The sequence below is a fragment of the Saccopteryx leptura genome, chromosome 2 (genome assembly GCF_036850995.1).
Source record: "Saccopteryx leptura isolate mSacLep1 chromosome 2, mSacLep1_pri_phased_curated, whole genome shotgun sequence".
NCBI classification, from domain to species: Eukaryota; Metazoa; Chordata; class Mammalia; order Chiroptera; family Emballonuridae; genus Saccopteryx; species Saccopteryx leptura.
The window spans coordinates 44,852,396-44,873,178 of NC_089504.1; the positions used below are offsets into that span (position 1 = coordinate 44,852,396).

Sequence of the window (20,783 nt, forward strand, 5' to 3'; positions counted from 1 at the left end):
GGGTCCAGATGTTTGGGACAGATAAGACTCGTTTGGGGAGGAGTGATCATACCACTGGGTAAAAAAAAAATGATATTTTGAATGGAAAAGTAAAAGTTAAAACAATAAAATGTTGGAAAGCTAGTTTAAGATTAGAATGTAATATCATGAGCATTCTGGAAGCTAGTGAGGGGGTTTGTTGCTTAGAAATGGCCGAGGTGGAATATGGGCTGGAGATGAGTGACTGCTGCTCAGCATGACCTTTGAGGATGAGGCCAGGGCTTCACAGTGAAGTAGCCGAGGGAGGAGTCAGCCTGTGAGAACATACCATGCATGGAGACAGCTGGGCCCTGTCCTGTGGTTTCCTCTGTGGTGCAGGGAGGAGGGGGGGAGTTGGAGCAGGGGCGAGGCAAGGAGAGAAGGACCCAGGAGAAAGATAATAACAGGGTGGGATTGTGTAAGGGTTCGAATGGGCAGAGCAGGGTTAGAAGGAGAGGAAGGTGGGGAGAGGGCACTCAGCAGAAGGGCAGCGGTTCATTCCCAGTGAGGAGCAGAGCCAGGCCAGTGCTGGGGTGTAAGGCTGGTGGTGCTGAGTGGGCGATGAGGTGGAGCAGCGCCTTGCACAAGAAAGCAGAGAGTGTGGGCGGGTTTGTGGAGTCCCAGGAGGAGAGGGGCTGCTGACGGGGGAGGGGCCAGGTGGGAGCCCAGACAGGAATGGGTAAGGACACGCGTCTTAGAAAAGGTGAAAAGGAGTTGGAGATGGCAGTTTTGGGTAAGGCAGGACTGAACACCTGATTCTCACTCAACATAAAACCATTTTACAGGGATCTGGAAATAATCCGAGAGTACACGGAAGATCGAAATAGTCTTGAGAGGCAGATTGAAATACTCCAGTAAGTTCTCATATAAACTGCTCATTCCATTTACATTTTACTTTTGTTATTGTTGTTGTTAATAAAACAAGTGCCACATGTAACACAAGTCGCTGTGTCCTAATACGGGTTCCTCTGTGTATGCATGAGTCCTCTAGCTGTGCTGCATTTAGAACAACCTCTTAGCTGTCTGACGCCTCTAATCCCAAATCAACTACTCACATCCAGGCCCCAGAGCATAATTCTCTAAAAGTCCTTGCAAGTCAGGTGCTCTGAGCCCTGTGTCTCTATTACACTTCTGTGGAGAGTGATGGCCCTGGCGTTCACGGCTGCCTCTGTAGCTCAGCTGAGAGGCGGTCAGGCGTCTCGGTGGTCTCATCGCAGCACCAGGCGTACGTGACCATTCTTTCACAGCTTATGGTGCTTGGTCAGAGGTGTACTTCTCTTAGGTTTTTGTAAAAACCCTTTTGGAAATATCATACCCGCTCTGTCAGCTTCACAGGGGAGCTGCAGTAATTCCAGCCTCTGAGGCCCTCCCTCACACAATCGCCCTCTCCCTCACTTTCTCTCTTTTCCTCCCACGCAGTATTTTCTGCTGTTTTCACTTCCCCCAAATGGAGTAAGATCAGGCTTGACAAATTTGTCTCACCATCTTGGAATGGCTATTAAGTCTCACCTGTGACAATTAGAGTTGATGTATTGTCATAATCCTGTTGATTGATTCATTCATTCATTTGGCAAATCTCCACTCACCACCTTCTAAGGGCCAGGTGTGCTGGGAGCTGAGGCTAGAGTGGCAAGTAGTAGGAAAAAAGTCTCTCTCCTAATGGGGTTAGTCTAGGGAAGAGGAGAACCTGATCAGACATCATGGAATTATAAAATGCTGAATGAGAAAGAGGGGCAAAGGGAAGGGATGTGTACCAAAGAGAACTTTGGCCTAACCAGGAAGGTCCAGGAAATGTTCCCAGTGGAAGCATCAGTATTGAGTGAGCTGAGGGCATAGGGATGAAGAAGCCTTCAGTGGGGCATGATTAGCTACTCTCCGTGCCAGAGGCTTTGTTATTGTCCTCACCTCATAGAGGAGGTTGCTGAGGCTCTGACAGGTGAAATAGCTCCTGTCCATCATGTGGGAGGACAAGGCTGAGTTGGATTTGAAACCTGAGTCAACATCAGAGCCTTTAACTGGTACATGGCTGTGCCTTGTGTCCCAGCACCTGACCAGGAGGGGGATGCAGGAGTAGTCAGGAAGGAGTGTGGTACACACACCACACCCATAGCCAGGCTGCGTGCAGGGGTCAGAGAGCGATTGTCCTGCCGGCTGGTCCCAGGTGTTTTGGGAACAGAGACATGCCTGAAACCTATTCCAAGGATGGGGCTGCAGGAGGGCAGAGCAGTCCCACAGGACATCTAACCCTTCCTACATGCAGTGGGGTCTTACAGAGAGGTGACACACCCATGAGGTTGTGTTTCCTGTAATGCATTTAGATGTCAGTTTATGAGGTGTGAATGGAAGAGGGAGAAAGTTGCAAGAGGTGGTCATTCCACATTCTGCACATCACAGCCTGAGAAATAAGTGGTGACATTTGCCCCCACTAACACGTTTTTGTATCGATTTCTCTGTTGTATTTCCTTACTCTGCAGAACAGCTAACCGGAAGCTGCACGACAGTAACGACGGCCTGAGGAGTGCTCTCGAAAACACTTACAGCAAGTTCAACAGATCCTTGGTGTGCAGTAGAATTTTCTAATACGTGTTGCTCTGGTTGTGATAGAGTATTTTGATGAAAATCTTGTATTTTGTTAGGAGAGAACTTACGATCATGAGAAGCTATTTCATAGAATAAACTGGGGCACAACTGTCACAAATTTAAAAACAAATGTGCTTCTCCTCTGAGAAAAAGAAGGCCTGCAGGTTGACCAGCTTTTGTTAGATAGTCTGGGGAACCAGAGAGAGACGTGGAAGGTGTGACCCGGGTCCTGGCGGAGTTGATGGGGTAGTGCGTAGTGAAGATGTGCACAGACAGCAGGAAGAGCAGAAGTGGGCGGTCCTGCAGATGCACACATGAAACCCTGCCCATTGGAGAGGTGGGAGGGGTGCTTCTGATAGAGGAGTGTGTTCACACACAGTGAGTGTTCATTACGGTAGTGAGAGTCTCAGAGTGGTGGCCTCAGATTTCAGACTCTCCTATGGAAACACACTAAGCCACCACTGGGATTTTGAGGACCTTCCCCAGACTCTGTATGCCTCAAAGTCTCCCTCCCACTTGTGGGGGTCAGCTTCAAGTCGGGGCCCAGTGCCGTAGCTTTGGGTTTGAAAGAATGTCACTATGCCAAATTATGATTCAGGAAGAAACAAATGAGAAGTTGGTATTACATGGTTCTGGCAGATCTAGGAACTGGGTACCCCTTTATGACTTATGTGGTAGGTTTAGAGTCCAGGCGTCCGCCAGGTGTCTGCAACCTACAGCCCACGGGCCGCATGCGGCCCCCTGAGACCATTTATTCGGTCCCCGCTGCACTTCCAGAAAGGGCACCTCTTTCATTGGTGGTCAGTGAGAGGAACACTGTATGTGGCAGCCCTCCAATGGTCTGGGGACAGTGAACTGGCCCCCTGTGTAAAAAGTTTGGGAACCCTTGGTTTAGACTTACGACACAATGAGGAGGAAGTGCCATATGCAGTTTTTTGCGTGTTTTTCCCTTGATTTCTGTACTCACGTTTGCTCACATAGGATACCAGACTTTTAATTACATTAGAAGTTAACTGGTGTGCTAACAGTTTAAAAAACATGTATATAAATAAAATGTTTACACGGAGTAACAAAACATTACTTATGTATTACAGCGCATAAATAATATATCACCGGGGAATACAATTTCTAGGAGCAGTCCCAAATTTAGTGGTCATTCTCCTCAACCTCTGGGCTATGACAGGTATGTTACTTACGTTTTATTTGAATTCTGGATCAAAGTTGAAAGTAAATTTCCTTAGAGGTAAATTAAAATAATAGAATATATTTTGGACAGTAATTTCTATTCCTACTCTTACTTTAAATGTCTGAAACATAAAATATGTAAAGATTAAAGTAAAAATGTTCCAGACAGGGCAAAGTGATTTCCTTAAGATGTTATCATGACGTGGTTTTATGTGTGCTCACCTTTACCTGATTCCTAATCTTGTCCCGTTTCTTAGAAGTGGTCTCAGGAAGAAGAGTTTCAGGGAAATCAGTTGGACCACGGTATATGATGTGTTATATGTGGTTTATGATGTTGAGACTCTTGGCAAATGTTCAATGGCCTAGCATAATACTATGTAAGTTATATTCAAGGGAAAGGAAACTTTAAAATAAATATTATAGTAACTATAAGCCAGTAGATGTTTATAAGCTGCTGTGTTAAGGGAGTCACAGAGACTTACCAGAAGTGAAAATTTAGCTCTATTTTTAATTAAATGAAGTGAAATATTAGCCCTACTATAACTTGAGATCTTGCAATAAAAACTGAAAGTGTATGTGTATGTACACATGTGTGAACATACACATATGTCCAGTGTTGCTACTTAAAGTATTACTTTTGATCTCTGGCCAGTTTCTCAGTGGTAGAGCATTGGCCTGGCGTGTGAAAGTCCTGGGTTTGATTCCCGGTCAGGGCCCACAGGAGAAGTGCCCGTCTGCTCTTTAGCCATCCCCCTCTTACTTCTCCCCCTCTCCCTTTCTCTCCTGCAGCCATGGCTCAATTGAAGCAAATTGGCCCTGGGCATTGAGATTGGCTCTATGGGCTCTTCCTTAGGCATTAAACAGAGCTAGGTTGAGCAACAGAGCAGTGGCCCCAGATAAGGCAGAGCATCACCCCCTTGTGGGCTCTCCAGGTCAATCCCGGTTGGGGTGCAGGAGTCTGTCTCTGCCTCTATCCTCTCACTGAATAAAAAAAAGAAAACGTTACTTTTGGCGTATGTCCTGGTTTGTCAGAAGAGAATGCACAAACTACAGGTTTCCATCTCTGCATTTCTGCTCCAGTTGATTCCCTTTTCATCTGGGAACCTTTGGTCTAAAGAACAATGCACTTAATATCCTGATGATAGCAAAATGGACTGACTATTGAGGATCACTTTTAAGAAAACTCCACGTATCTGATGTTTTTATTGTCCACTGATTTGTGAAATAACAAATTTAAATGATTTATTAATTTATAGGCAGATGGCTGCTCTGGGATTAGGAAATAGAGATTATTTTTAAGAATATGTGGGTGTGATGCCATTTTTCTAGACTGATATTTAAGATCATTGTTAAGCACATTGGGAAAAAGATATATAACTGATAATTATTCCAGATATTTCATCATGATTTATTTTTGAAAACAGTACACACCATGACTAAGAGCTCCTTGGCAGTAGATTCTAAGGGACAAAGTCATCATACCCCAGTGACTCAGAGTGACAGGAGTCTATCGCTTGTGTGCTCTTCCTTGAACAGTAACTGGAGGGATACTGTGGTCCAACTGGTGTTCCTTTTGAGGGGAGTCATTAGCTTGATATAGGAAGTTAACATTTTACTTTCTTTTTGATGCTAAAATTAAAACTTACAAGCGTATTATAAACTTAATTTTATTACTCTTGTGGCCTTTATTGGATTTTAACTTTTAAATTCTTCTTAGTTTTATGTTTTTCTAAGAACTTTAGCCACAGTTGAACTTGTTTCTAACCAATAACGACATGGATCTGAAGTAGTTTGTAGTATATTATAATGGAATGGGTTTTTTTTAGTTCCTTACAGATTAACCTAAAATCAATTTCAGAAGCAGAGTTTTATAAATGATGAAATAGTAAAAGAATGTGTATACACGCACACACCTAGCTAGCTAAACAGGTCGAGGAAGACCTCATAACTGAGCAACACAGACAAAGTATGGTGGGTACATCACATTTCTAGTTAATACTAAACATTGGCTAAAGGCATCAAAATATTTTCTCTTATTCACATGGCTTATACTTTATATTAAGATCACCCTGTCTTTTCTAAGCATATCTATCTCTTATCATATGTCCTATCTGGAGGCCCATTGCCTTGCCCATCCCCCCTTTCTGGTGAGATCATGTGTCCTGAGTTGTGTTCAGTGTGTAGCGTGATTAAATAAATTATAGCCATTGTTTTTCTTTCAATGTAAACTTAGATTCTCATGAAAATAAATAGAAAAGCAAAAGTAAATAGGGGAATATGCAGTTTCTTCAGATTCTTCTGTTTGAGTTTCATGAGAGGAAAGCTGCGTAGAAGTCAGAAGTGTGAGCCTGTATCTGTGGAACCTCTCCTACAGGGGTCTTTCCAGACTGTCTGTCAGCACACAGTGGCAGAGAATTCATCTCATCTGTCAAACCATTCCAGTACCACACATTTCTCATTGCCCGCCACTTTTCACCATATTATTATTTTCACCAAGACTTTATTTGGTCTTGGGCCACCTGAGAACACATGTTCTTCTTGGGTCAGCCTCTTGGTTATTTGAAGAGAATAAGACTTAAGCTGAGTACACAGAACTGTTTCTCATCTCTGAGGGTTTTGAGTGTCACATCGTCATGGTTGCCTTTCCCGTCCAAGTTTTCTGCTTCCTTTTTATGTAGAGATATTATCTGAAACAGACACACTGTTCAGAATGTGGTCTGACCACGTAAGAGCAAAAAGGTTCACATCTTCTACATGTATTTTTCTTAATTCAACTTCAGATTGCATTTGGATCTCTAGTACTTTTGTATCAGGAAGTAAAGGTGATTTTTATAAAGTAGCTTCATTTTTTAAATGCTCGAGTGTCTTGAGAGCTTGTTTGGAGGTTCTAGCAGGGGAGAGCAGCTACTCGTATACCCTTGACTGAAGAACGGCCCTCTCCTCTATCGGGGAAGGTCGTCCTCTTCGACTGAGCGCACAGCTTTGGGAGGAACGCACATGAAGCAGTGAGGGAGGAAGGGGACACCTGCCTCGCCAGCCAGGTCAGCCCAATCAATCCTGGCAATCAATGGGGTGACAGATGTCGCAGCTAGATAGCCCTCACATCCAGTGCTCGAGTGTCTTTATCATAATTGATCGTTACATAGAATGAACTGATATGGCTTTGAACATTTTTTTCTCCGGATGCTTAATTATGGAATACATTGTGGCTCTTGGCAAAAGTGAGAACATTGGTCTTGAATCCATCCTGTCCCACTCTTGCCTGGGTGGTCTTGAGTGTGGTGAGCCCTGCTGTAAAGCAGTTTTCTTTATCCCAGGTCATCTCGCTCATCCTATGTGGATGAGGACTGTGACTCCCTGGCCCTCTGTGATCCCATGCAGAGGATGAATTGTGAAGTTGACAGCCTGCCCGAGAGCTGCTTCGACAGTGGCTTGTCCACCTTGCGCGATTCCAACGAGTACGACTCAGAGGTGGAATACAAACCCCAGAGGGCGTTTCAGAGGTCTCATGGCACGCAGGAGAGCTTTGCGGGTGATGCTTCAGACACAGACGTAAGTCCCAGAAGTCACTCCTCTCCTAGGCCTCATCTTTGATAGAGATCTGTCACTCTATTTGACTGTGATTGACATGGAAATCCTTTTTAAAGGTTATAAATATGAAACATAGGCAGAGTGTTTATTTTCTTTCTCCATCTAATTCCAGAGAAATTCTCATAGATTGCTGTTGGCCACTATTTCATTACAGCAATGACTATAGATTCGGCTATTTTGTCCTCATTGATCTCTGATGTAGATGTGTATTGAGAGACTTGGATTTTGAACAGCTTTTTTTTTTTAACAGGTTCCTGATATAAGGGAAGAAGAGGCATATAGTCCGGAGGGCCTGGCTTCTGTCCTGGATTGGAAGCCCCGGGGGTCTGTTGGTGAAGGCAGCGTCGCTAGTTTATCCAGAAAGCCCATGTTGGCACTTTCACCCCAGGTAGGTAGTTCTAAGACATCTTTTATTCAGGAACAGAAATGATTTTCTGTGCTATGAGCCTTAAGAGGAAGAAAACCGGCGCACTTCTCGTTATCCACTGTGGCTTTCTCCCCTCCCCCAGACAGACATGGTGGATGACGACAAATCTTCCAGCTCACAAAAGGCTTACAAGATTGTGCTTGCTGGGGACGCCGCAGTGGGCAAGTCCAGTTTCCTCATGAGACTTTGCAAGAATGAATTTCGAGGAAACACAAGTGCTACCTTGGGTATGTTTCCAGAAAGTACTGGGGAAATGACCTTCAGCTTGATTTTATTTTCTTTAGGTGTTATATACACAGATAGACAGATCAATCTCATTCTCTCTCTCTCCCTCCCCTGCCATATATTTAGCGATGTGTGTGTGTGTGTGTGTGTGTGTGTGTGTGTGTGTGTGTGTGTGTGTCCTGGTCTATAGAATGGTCTCTTTCTGTTTTTGCTAAGGCCCAGCTTAAGAAAGGAAGACTGACAAAGGACAGGGGTGTATACTCAGAAAATCAGATGAACCAGATCAAGTTTAGAGCCTGCAATGACAGATTCATTTTTTTTTTTAGGTGAGAGGAAGGAAGATAGTAAGGCAGACAGATTCCTGCATGCACCCTGACTGGGACCACCTGGCAACCCTGTCTGGGGCAGATGCTTGAGTACCAAGCTATGTTTAGCACCTGAGGCTGAAGTGCTCAGACTAACCAAGCTATCCTTAGCACCTAGGGCCATGCTTGAACCATTCGAGCCACTGGTTGTGGGAGGAGAAGAAGGCGAGATAGGGGGGTGGGAGGGAAGCAGATGTTGCTTCTCTTGTGTGCCCTGACTCGGAATTGAACTCAGGACATCCATATGCTGGCCTGATGCTCTACCCACTGAGCCAATGGCCAGCACCAATGACAGATTTATTTATTCAGCAAACAATTCTTGAGTCCTCCTGTGACCAGATGTTGTTATAGGTGCTCAGGATGCATGGTGAAGAGAGTGAACTATATCTCAGCTCACAAGGAACTTACATCCCAAAGGAGGGAAATGGATGAAAAACAAATTAAAAAAATATTTATCTGAGCTTTAAGGAGAAGTACACATTTACCTAGGGCAGCCAGGGAGAGCTTTTCTAATAAGATGCCATTTGATGCTGGTAGTGACAGTGTTGACGGCTGGTTGGTCCCTGTGGTCAGAGTCATTGCTACAGGTCTGCTTCCTTTATGGGGATCAGGAGCACTGCCTCCCAGAACAAGGAAGGGGGAGTACCTTGATTTCTCAAGTTTGCATAATAATCACTAAAAGAGTCAAATATATGCAGATTATTATTTATTTTACTTATTTATCTGAAGTATTCTTATTTTGATAACCAGAAATGTTGGGAAAGAATCAGTTACCTTCTTCACAGTGGGCATCTTTGTAAATTTCTGGTTCTTTGTTAGGCCACTCAAGATAACAAAATAGAAAGTTTACTTTAATTTGATTCATAAAAAGACTACAGTTTCTGGTTCATTTGCTAGAGAGCATGGCATATATACATATCATATCCATATATACTTGCACACATACAAACATGAATATATACCCATACACATACACACATGTATGTACATGCAGCACACACAAGTATAACTGAGTTCATCTAACTACACGGACAAATAGAACACAGCTTTTCCCTTTGTCCATAGACTAAATCTTTTCCGAGTCCGCCAACGTGCAGACGGTGCGTTCGTGTGCCCACATGGGGTTTGACTTACAATTAGCATGTGCAGATCACTCTCTGTGGAGGCCATGCTGATTTTTCTTTACCTTACTGGGCTCTTTGGCTTACTGGCTTCTATCTCATCTAAAGAGTGCTTGAGAGTAAAAACCAGTGGAATTATTTACAACATGTTCTTCATGTTCTATTATATTCCTTTCCAGGAGTTGATTTCCAAATGAAAACTCTCCTCGTCGACGGAGAGCGGACGGTTCTGCAGCTGTGGGATACGGCCGGTCAGGAGAGGCAAGTGCTCTCTATGAAGCTTGGGGCTCTGCGCGGGCTGGCGCAGGCCAGCTTTGTAGCACGCACTGTGGTTTTTACACTTATAATTATATATTTACACAGTATAGTTATATGGTACATTAGAATTTCAAGAATACAGTGGTACCTGTATTGAGATACGAGTTTAATTCATTCTTATAACCGAGCTCGTCAGTCAACTCACATATCAAACAAATTTCTCCCATTTAAAATAACTGAGATAGATTTAATGCATTCCAGCCCTGTGAAACATCCCCAAACCATCCTAAATTATGAAAAAAAGACATGTTTTTAATTAAGAAACACACATGTATACTTTACCAATGCATAACAAAATATATGAAATAAAATATCGATAAAAAGTGTTATTCTTACCTGGAGTAAAAGTACTATATTCTTACCTTGGAGACAGACGAGTGTGGCTAACAGAGGTGAATGGCGGAGGAGGAGGGAGGGAGGAAGGGATGCAGGCACCGTAGACACATAAACTAAAACTGCACTTTCTTAACACTGAATGTAAACTAAAACTGCACTTTCTTAACACTAAATGTAAACTAAAACTGCGTTTCCTTTACTTTAAACAAAACTAAAACTGCACTTTCTTTACTTAAAATGAAACCACAAAAGCTTAATTGTAAAAAAATGCACTTTCTTAACTTTAAACTTAACCTAAGCTTAACATTACATATTTTTTATTTAATCATTCCCTGTTTTTGCCTTTTTGGCTGCACTTTTGGCACTTTCACTTGCAGGACTTTTGAATAAAAATCTATCCAAACAGGTTTGCTTTTGCCTGCCTTTTAAAATGTTACAGAAATGTGACAAGTGTCATTAAAAAGTGCTGAAGCATGACCAGTTGAAACTTATTCTGGGTGTTTCTTTTCAGTGAAACTTGAAAGCTTCTCCCACATTGACAGCATGTCTTTAATTTCACTTGTAGAAATCACTTCCACCAACTCTACCTCCTCCTCACTACTAATCTCTTGCAGAAGCTCCATATGTTGCATCATTTGTAGCTCCTTCAACTCCTCAGTTTGAGTTCCTCCTCATTTTCCTCAACGAGCTAGTTTACGTCACCCTCATCTACCTCCAGATCCATCGACTTTCCAAGGTACACAGTCTCCTCCAACGCTTCTACCTCGGTCTTGGTCTCTGGCTCGAATCCTTCGAAGTCCCTGTCTGCAACATCAGGCCATAACTTTTTCCATGCTGAGTTCAAGGTTCTTCTTATAACCTCTGCCATGCCAAGTCGATAATGCGTAAACATCACGATGTTGTAGTGGTCTTTCCAAAACTCTCAAAGTGTTAGAATTGTATTCTCAGTCACCTCAAAGCAGCCACAAAAAAGTGCTTTGTGTAAAGCTTTTTAAAGTTGTAAATGACCTGCTGATCCATAGGTTGCAAGATTGAAGTCGTGTTGGGTGGGAGGTAGAGGACTTTCACAAATTTGAACTCATCGAGAATGTCATCTTCAAGACCAGGTGGGTGGGCTGGAGCATTATCAAGGATTAGTAATGCTTGCATCAGGAGTTTATTTTCTTCTTTTCTTTTCTTTTCTTTTTTTTTTTTTTTTCATTTTTCTGAAGCTGGAAACAGGGAGAGACAGTCAGACTCCCGCATGCGCCCGACCGGGATCCACCCGGGACACCCACCAGGGGACGACGCTCTGCCCACCAGGGGGCGATGCTCTGCCCATCCTGGGCGTCGCCATGTTGCAACCAGAGCCACTCTAGCGCCTGAGGCAGAGGCCACAGAGCCATCCCCAGCGCCCGGGCCATCTTTGCTCCAGTGGAGCCTTGGCTGCAGGAGGGGAAGAGAGAGACAGAGAGGAAAGCGCGGCGGAGGGGTGGAGAAGCAAATGGGCGCTTCTCCTGTGTGCCCTGGCCGGGAATCGAACCCGGGTCCTCCGCACGCTAGGCCGACGCTCTACCGCTGAGCCAACCAGCCAGGGCAGGAGTTTATTTTCTTGAAGATATTTCTTCACTGCAGGACCAAAGACGAGATTTACCCATTCAATAAAAAACTGCCTTGTAACCCATGCCCTAGCATTGGCGCACCACGTAACCTGCAGTTGTTTTTTTTAAAGAATGTTGTGAGTCTTAAAGGTTCGAGGATTTATGGAATGATACAGTAGCAGTGGCTTTACTTTACAGTCACCGCTAGCATTTGCACACAATGCAAGGGTTAGATGGTCCTTCATGGGTTTATGGCCTGGCAGCTTATTCTGCTCTGCTGTGATGAAAGTCCTCTGGGGCATTTTTTTTCTAAAACAATCCTATTTCGTCACAGTTGAACACTTGCTGGGGGATGTAGCCTTCCTTTGCGATAAGCGCAGCAAAACGTGCGATATACTCCTCAGTTGCCTTAACGTCAGCACTCGCAGCTTCACCATGCCTCACCAGCGAGTGGAGCCCTGATCTCTTCAAATTTTCAAACCAGCCGTGACTTGCCTTGAACGTATCTTCTGCTGCCTCTTTTGAAGTTGATAGTTCTTTCTTCTTCAAGTCGCCATAAATAATATGTGCCTTTTTGCATATTACAGTCTCCATCCCTGTATCTCCTGCCAGCTCTTTCTCTTTCACCCATACCAGCAGAAGCTTCTTCATTTCATCATGGATATTTGTCCTTAATCGGGACAGAATTGCAGTTCCTTTCCTGGATTTGTGCTTCTGATGGCATCCTTTTGTTTAAGGATGATACAAATTATAGATGTATTGCAGTCGTACAGCCTTGCCAGTTCAATCACTCATACACCACGCTCATGTTTTTCTATTACTTCTTGCTTCTATTGACATCATTCTCTTCTTCTTCTCACCACTGTCCTTTACACTCACTTTCTTTGCCCCCATGATAGCACACAAAAAAAGTTAGTAGAAAATGCAAAAATGATACAAGAACGAATACAGTGCACGAGATTCGACTTGATTCTGCATGTAACACGTGAGAAAGAACGAGATGCTGGTGTTGTGCTGCCGATACTGGATCCGTGCACCAACACACCAACTAGCAGCAGCTTCTTGAATCATGACTCGTATCTCGGAATTTCGCTCGGTTCTCGAACAAAACCATGGACAGAGTCACAGCTTGTATCTTAAAAATTCTGTTAGCCCTGGCCGGTTGGCTCAGCGGTAGAGCGTCGGCCTAGCGTGCGGAGGACCCGGGTTCGATTCCCGGCCAGGGCACACAGGAGAAGCGCCCATTTGCTTCTCCACCCCTCCTCCTCTCCTTCCTCTCTGTCTCTCTCTTCCCATCCCGCAGCCAAGGCTCCATTGGAGCAAGGATGGCCCGGGCGCTGGGGATGGCTCTGTGGCCTCTGCCTCAGGCGCTAGAGTGGCTCTGGTCGCAACATGGCGACGCCCCGAAGGGGCAGAGCATCGCCCCCTGGTGGGCAGAGCGTCGCCCCATGGTGGGCGTGCCGGGTGGATCCCGGTCGGGCGCATGCGGGAGTCTGTCTGACTGTCTCTCCCTGTTTCCAGCTTCAGAAAAATGAAAAAAAAAAAAAATTCTATGTTAGTCTGCTCGTATCTCAAGGTACCACTGTACTCAGTTTTTCCCACTTCCCTACCTCCTTTACTTATCTATCAGTCGTGTGAGAAAAGGATCTTAAACTTTCCTTGAGCTCCTGTTCAGTTGGGAAAAAGAGAGTGCATGCTCTTTTCTAGGAAGAGAATTTAGGGGAGACCACACCTGTGAATGCACTGACAGTGTGAGGGGCTACTAATTAGGGCACAATAAAAAATAGCTGTCAGTTGCCCTTGATTTAAGGGCAGAGGCACAAACTAAATAGCAGATGTGTGTCTGGTAACAGTTCCTTATCCTGCATTTATTGCCAATGGCAAGAAGCTTTACATATAGGTTTTAGTGTTGTTCAGCTCTTTGGGAGCAGAATCCAATTGTAAAACAAGTACGTATGGGCTGCCTACCAAGCTCTGTACCAGGTGCCATTTAGGCTGGTACAAATACCTGCCCAGGTAGAACTCATATCTCTAGCAGGGTGACAGTTTCAACATTTCAAAAATAACTTGTGTCTGACATGGCCCAATTTAAGACAATATAAAATATTGCACATGGTTTAGATTAAGAGTGTTCTGTAGTATGCTCTTCTCCCCATGAGCCCCTCACCTCTGTGTAAGCAAAGCTTCTGCGTGGTGTGGGGCTCCACATTGTTCTTCCTCCGCCCTGCTCACACCCGGAAGCTCGTGCCTCTCTCATGTGCACTTTCTTCCTCTCTTGTGTCCCACTCGTGGGTTCTGGTAGGTTTTTTCTGAGCCTGGGATTTTTAGAAATGGCACAGTCAGCCTTGTCCTGGTTATGTTTTGGGGTTTGTAAACACTCTTGGGACTGTTTGGTGTGAAAATGATGGGCTTTTTAAAATCGGCATCCCAGATTCTCATCCCGTTACCTTTCACTGGGTCATTCAGGGCCTCAGCGGTGGCTGTTTCCCAGTGATCTGTTATAATTATATTTTTCTCAATTGGGACTTATTTGAGAAGATGAGAAAATAGTGAGGATAAAAGAGATGAAGAATGAAGCAGCACCCACCAGACTGATTAGAATCATGACTTCAGTGCTTTTCTCTTTTCCAGATTTCGAAGTATTGCCAAGTCCTACTTCCGACGAGCAGATGGTGTTTTGCTGCTGTATGACGTTACGTGTGAGAAAAGCTTTCTGAATGTTCGAGAATGGGTAGATATGATAGAGGTAAGAAATCAAAATAGAGAAACAAAGTTACACAAGCCATCCCGGAAAATGCTGGTTCTCTTCTTAGTTGAAGGGAACGTAGTGAGAACCCGTGGATCCATGTTATCACAAAGAACTGGATGTGAGAGGCAGGGTTCCTGGTGGCACTCAGTGGTATCAGTCTCCCTCAGTAGTTGGGCAGGTTCCCACAAGGCCAAGACACCTAAAGGGAGTTTCTGGGGATAAAACTTCTGGGTTTCCTTACAGATGAAATCAGAACCCCATTGGTAGCAAGTGGAAATGCAGAGAACCTGAGAAGCAGCAGCTCCGAGAAACGAAGCTGGTGGGCGGGGTGTGTAGCATGGCTGGATGTGGACAGGGCTTCCACATGCACTAGAAGTACAGGTGAAACACCGCCTGCTGTGAACACCTGTGAGCCTCAGATTCTATTCAGCTGTGTTCTCAACCTGATTCTGGTAGCGATTTGGGTGTTGACGCATCTCAAAGTACCACTGAAATGCCAACTGGTATTTTAAACGTGTGTGGTGTCTGTGCTTTCTTTGATCAACTGAGATGGTATCTTTTACCTGAGGAGCTTTCATATCCTTTGGTTTCATTGTAAATAATTTTTGAAGTAGGAAATTATTTGACCGGTGTGCTGCCAGCAGTTATTAACATAAAACTCCGGTACAAGCTCTGGTTTAGCATACTCTCCTGGGAGTGGGGGTGGGGGAACCTTGAAACTAGTGGCTAATATAATTGTTCAAGTAGTGTATTATTTTTTAATTTTTAACAGGCATTAAACACTGGGGTCTCTAAACAGAGCATTTATGACTGTCTGATCTCAAGTTGGCTTCTGGATGCTTCAGTTGGCCATGTTTTATACCCTGTATAAAAACAGGGTTAATATTATTCTCTTTCTAACTAAACAAGTGATATGAGAAATGACGTTGTAATTGGCAATAAAACTTGGACAGTGATGAATAAACATGCATTTTGTCCTACTGAAATGTCATGACTTAAAATGATAAATGCAGTGAAAGTTTGTTGACATTTATATTTTATTTCATAAAATTTTCCGTGTTACATTCATCTCTAACATATCTGAGAAAGGAAGACATGTAGATTGTTTTCACTTACTGAGAGAAATCTGAGGCATAGAAAGTGTAGGACACAGGCTTACAGTTATTTGGAGGTTAGGGTTGGAGGAGGGCTAGAATCGAACCTCCAGATTCACTATGGTTGCTGCCTTGCTAAAACATCAGAGTGAGCAGCAGATTGTGAGAAGCAGCTTTTGATGTAAAGAAAGGAACTCACGGTACAGTTAGTGCGTGGAGGAGGGGCATCTACTCCAGGGGACAAATGGTCCCCCTTGGGATAGGGCTGTGAGCGCAGAGAATAATGGAATAATGAATAAGCCCAACTTACTCATACACATGGGTAGTTACAATTACAGCAAAACTCTATTGCCGAAACTGTTGGAACTAGTTTTTATTTTAAGTCTTTGGATTGCACTCAAGAAAGGAAAGCGTAAAAGGCGAGGCCAGCCGTGGCATTGAAATAGCCCTTAGTGACCGGCTGCCACGTGTTCCAGGAGCCCACAGCCATCAAGTGCTGAGCAGCAGGGAAGTGACCTTGGCAGCTATTGGTTGCACCTTTCCCAGGTTCTGAAGAGTAAGAACACTGTATTCAAGATGAATTATCTGGTCTGGTATAGAGAAAAAAATAGAGACCACTTGGCATTTATCTTTCATCTAGAAAAATAATGGTTGTGATGAACCTTTGCGTGGCTCACCCTTTCCAATTTGAGGGAATTCTATAGGGACAGTTTCTATGGCCACCATATATGGGTAGAAACTCATCGTGTAATCATCAGGATAGGCCTGAGAATTGAGAAGAAGTAGAATGTCAGTGGTTAATGGACCCTCCGAATTAGTAATTAATACACTTAGATCAGAAATTAACTAGATTATAAAATCTTGATAAGAAACCATGGGCAAAAAAAAAATTATAGCCATTCACTTATCTGGCATGTATAATTTATGGACTGAATATTTGGGGAAAACTTGAATGGAGACACTTGAGACGTGAGCTCTCATCCTGACTTTTACACATTGAAAGTATCTTGAGCACCTCCTCTGTGCAGGTACTGTTTTGCTGTTCCAGAGCTTGACCTCTGTCTGTTAGTGAAGGAAAGAGCCCTATCCTTATGGAGCTTGTATTTTAGTGAGGGAGACGTAGCAGTAAACAGACAGAAACAAATAAAATGACTAGAATGACGGAAAGTGATACATGTTATGGTAACTGAAAGAAGGCAGGGGAAGGGCCCATGGTGAGGTGGTGGGCCTCAGCTTTCCTTGAGTGGTCAGGGTGGCCTCACAAGGAGGTGATATTTGAGTCAGGGCTCAGAGGAGGTATTTACCTGTGTGACTGTGTGAAGTCAATTAGATGCTGGGATTCTTGGCTTACTTAAGTGAGTATTTGGTTAATGGCTTCCAAATGAAGTCCCTTGGATCCTGAGCAGATTGCCAAAGAACACAACGCATGAATGAGCAGGTGGGGTAGGTTTGAAGGGAGCCTTTTTCTCCCCTTCCCCTCTGCCCTTACTACTCTCTGGTGCCTGCAGTTGGAAGAAAGTAGTGTGAAGAGAAGGAGAGTCAAAGAGAACTTCATTACTTTTAAGGCTTATATCTTGATCCCGTGTTGGGTACGGACCACACTGAAGGGGCACCTGGGTGTCTCCAGGCACTGCCAAGAGTCATTTCTGCATGTCTTAACCAGGGCTGCTGCCTCTCTTGTTTTGGAACCAGAACCCCATTTTCCTGAGCTAGGCAGCTGTATTCTCTTATTCTCATCATAGCCTAATCTGATGGGAGATGCCTTTTCCATGGAAAAGGCATGCCTTTTTATGTTGCCCCTTCATTGTACACTGTTGAGCAGATAAAATATATTATGCTCACTTTGTTAAAGATGGCACTGCCCACTTGGAAGCCCATCGCCCAGGTGATATTAATGTGTGTTGGGAGTGGGCTGTGGGCTGTGGGCAGGCAGGATCCTTGTAGCCTGGGACTTGGTTTTAGGACTAAGCCTTTCCTACCCTTTTTGATGTGGGGTGGTGCAGTCCCATCATGCCTCAGATAAGTGACTTTGTATTACAGACTTCCCTATTTTGTATATTGAATTAAAGGTTTTGATTTCTACACTATGACCTACACTACACTCCCGGGGACAGACCAGGAGCTTGCTCTCTCGGTTCCTGAGATTAGCATTAGAGAGGAGAGCAGAGAAAGGCCACGTGGAGGAATCCAGGAGAAGCAGCCAAGATAGTGGAGTGCTGAGGAAGAAGCCAGTTTGTGCAGAGTTTGTACAGGGAGAAGGAGATGGGAAACAGTGGTGAATAAGTCTGGTGAGCTAGAAACCTTTGATTCTAGGAAACTCGGATAAGTTAGTAGCTTTGTGAGTACTGAATGAGTGGGTTTTGGAGCCCAGTGTGTGTTTTTACTTGCCTGTGGAATGCAAACTAGGATTAAAGATGATGGCCCACCAGTTTTTGGCTCCGTTGTTTCTTTGCCAACTGTCCAAATCCAGTGCAAACCTGCATGGGCCAGGCGGCTGTGATGGTGGCCCTGGTTACTGGCTTTACATACACATAGGGATATTGAGGCAAAAACATGAAGAGACTTGCCTGATTTTATGTAGCCAGTGAGTGGCCAGGAGGCTGGAGAGGAGGGGTGGGGCTCAAACTCATGCGTGCCTCTCACAGGTTATGTTTCACCCCAGCTCCCCCAGGTGTGGAATAGCATGACATTTACTTATGCTGTTTTGGAAACATTATCCTAAGAAGCTATTATTTTGAATAGAGTGGTAACTGACTCTTCATAAGAAAAATGTTCACTTTTAGGACATTCTCACTTTGCTTTTCTTGTAAACCAGATAGCAGCCCATGTGGAACTTTCAAACTCCATTTTAGTCTCATTTTAGCTGAGTTCGTTAGTTGTGTGTTTTGTGTGTTGGATAATGAAGTAGACTTGTAATTACTATTTTTCAGAATGAAAATTATAGGAAATGATATGGGCACCACAATCAAATATAACTCTGAGGTCATGCTTCTTGAATGTATATTGGTTTGTTTAGTGGGAAGGGGGATGCAGTCAATTTAAACCTGGGCCTGGGCCCTTACAAGCTTCTATTTAAAATCTTAGAATTTTAGTGTTCTCACCTGTCAATGGGAAAATGATTGTCTTATTTTAGAGATTTTGAAGTTTAAAGACAGTATTGCTACATCATGCGGCACACGGGCATTTGGACATGGTAGCTGCTGTCATCATTGTTGTAACTTGTCCAGTGTTTGATGTATGCACACTGTTTTTCTTTTCTTTGTGGTAGGATGCAGCCACTGAGAGTATTCCTATCATGTTGGTAGGAAACAAGGCTGATCTTCGCGACACTGCTGCTGCAGAGGGACAGAAGTGTGTCCCTGGGTACTGTGGAGAGAAACTGGCCATGGTAAGAGGGAAAGTGAGTCCAGGTTGGAAGAGGTCTTTTGCTCTCGTCTGCCTTTGATTAAGAGGTTTTATGACACCCCCCCACCCTGTGTGATGGTACTTCTGTCCTTACCCAGAACTCCCGGTGTTACCCCATGTAATGAATCTAGTTCCTAGCACCAAGGATGAAATCCCTCACAGAGGGAGGTTGATTACTTACCCTTTCCTCCCGCTGAGTTCCATTGACCTAGAGGAGCCAGAGTTACCACATCTTCCTTCTCACTCTCATCAGTTCCTGGAACCCTTGTCTACTGGAGTCCAGGTGAAAGAAGAAGAATGGGTGTCCTGTTTCAAGGGTGGTTGGATTCCAGAGGGTTCCTATGCCAAGGGCCAGATGGTACAGTGTGTGCCCTGGTTGGAAGACCTGCTTTGTTTTCTGTAAGATTTGTGTTTACTTGGAGGAGTCCAGAATTACTTTTGGTTTTGCATTTGTGTAGAGGATGGAGCTCACCCCTGTCCAGGTGATTACTGTGGGTAATGTTAATACACCCATTGTTACCATTCTGTCAGAAAGCTGTGTGGCCCTCTAATGATTTGGCCTGACTTACAAGCGCACCCTGAGTCAGATAAGAAGTTTGTACCATCACCATCTGATGTGAGATTGCTATGGTTATTGCCTGTCATTGGCACCATGAAAGGGTCTCCTTCTCTGTAGCATATCCATGTGAACTTCTAAAATAAATTTGAGTTTCACTGTTCTGAATTGGGAGATTTTTCTTGTTTTCAAATTTAGAACTGTGAACCAGATACGGTCAACATCAAAATGAGGTGATGAATGCAGAAGAGATTCATTCAACACATATTTAGTTGTCTCCACCATGTGACAAGCACTTCGTTATGTGCCAAGCAAAGAACTGAGAACAATGCTGGAAGTCTTTGTCCTCCTGTAGTTTATTGTCTGGGGAGAGAGACATTGAACACATGTGAGCCACATGTCAGACTCGGTCCCTCTGCCACGTTAGAGACCTCACAATCCCTGTCTGCGTGCCAGTTTTATTTCTTCCCCTTAATTTCTCAGTTTCCAAGGTTAGTTATGGAATTCATCACCTATACCCTCAAGAGCACTGTCTGTTTCAACCCGGAACATCACGGCTACAGGACTCAGCAGCAGTACTATCCAGATCTGAGAATTCATTCATTTTGTGATTTTTTTTTAAATAGATTTTTCTATGGATATGAGGGCTTTGTGGGTCAAGGTCCCACAGTGCAGTGTCCCCCACTGTTTGGTTTGTCTCCCTCTCCCTGCTCCAGAGCAGCCCCCACGACTCCCCTGGTCCCGCACAGATCGGTGTGGCCCACACCCAGGCCCGTGGCACACTGTTCTCATTTCTGGAGGGAAATGGTCTCCAGCTTGTCAGACAAGGCACACAAATATTACTTCAGCAGTTACAGTTGTGGCAAGTGCTGTGCAGGAAAAATACAGGCAGCTACTAGGTTTTACAATAAGAAGACCTAATAGGAACTTTTCACGGTTAGGAAACACTTAATCTTAACTTCAAGGGTAGATTACCTAAGATCCAAAAGGTAGGTAGCAGTCATTCTGGAGAAGGGTTGATGGAGGCAAGGTATCGCCCAGGTAATGGGATCAACAGGTGCAAAGGTCCTGAGATGGTAGGGAATTGGGAGCACTGTGGAAACGGAGGGAAGGCAGGGTCCCTGGAGCACTGTGGGAGAGAACAGTGGCAGGTAAACCTGGGAGGTTGGCTGGGGCCACATGTGGGCTAGGTCTTGTCTGCCGGTGTGAAGCATCGGAACATTACTTGAAGTA

The 20,783-nt window shown here is 44.3% G+C and overlaps 1 protein-coding gene across 1 annotated transcript in view; it reads left to right on the plus strand.

Annotated features, from left to right (window-relative positions):
• The window catches only part of LOC136394575 (ras and EF-hand domain-containing protein-like), an 81,620-nt gene that overhangs the window by 42,784 nt on the left and 18,053 nt on the right, over window positions 1–20,783 (plus strand). The window contains 9 exon segments of the mRNA XM_066367914.1: window positions 804–872; window positions 2,493–2,577; window positions 3,693–3,781; window positions 7,101–7,335; window positions 7,625–7,762; window positions 7,884–8,028; window positions 9,692–9,773; window positions 14,378–14,492; window positions 18,858–18,977. Of these exon segments, the coding sequence (XP_066224011.1) occupies window positions 804–872; window positions 2,493–2,577; window positions 3,693–3,781; window positions 7,101–7,335; window positions 7,625–7,762; window positions 7,884–8,028; window positions 9,692–9,773; window positions 14,378–14,492; window positions 18,858–18,977 (1,078 nt within the window).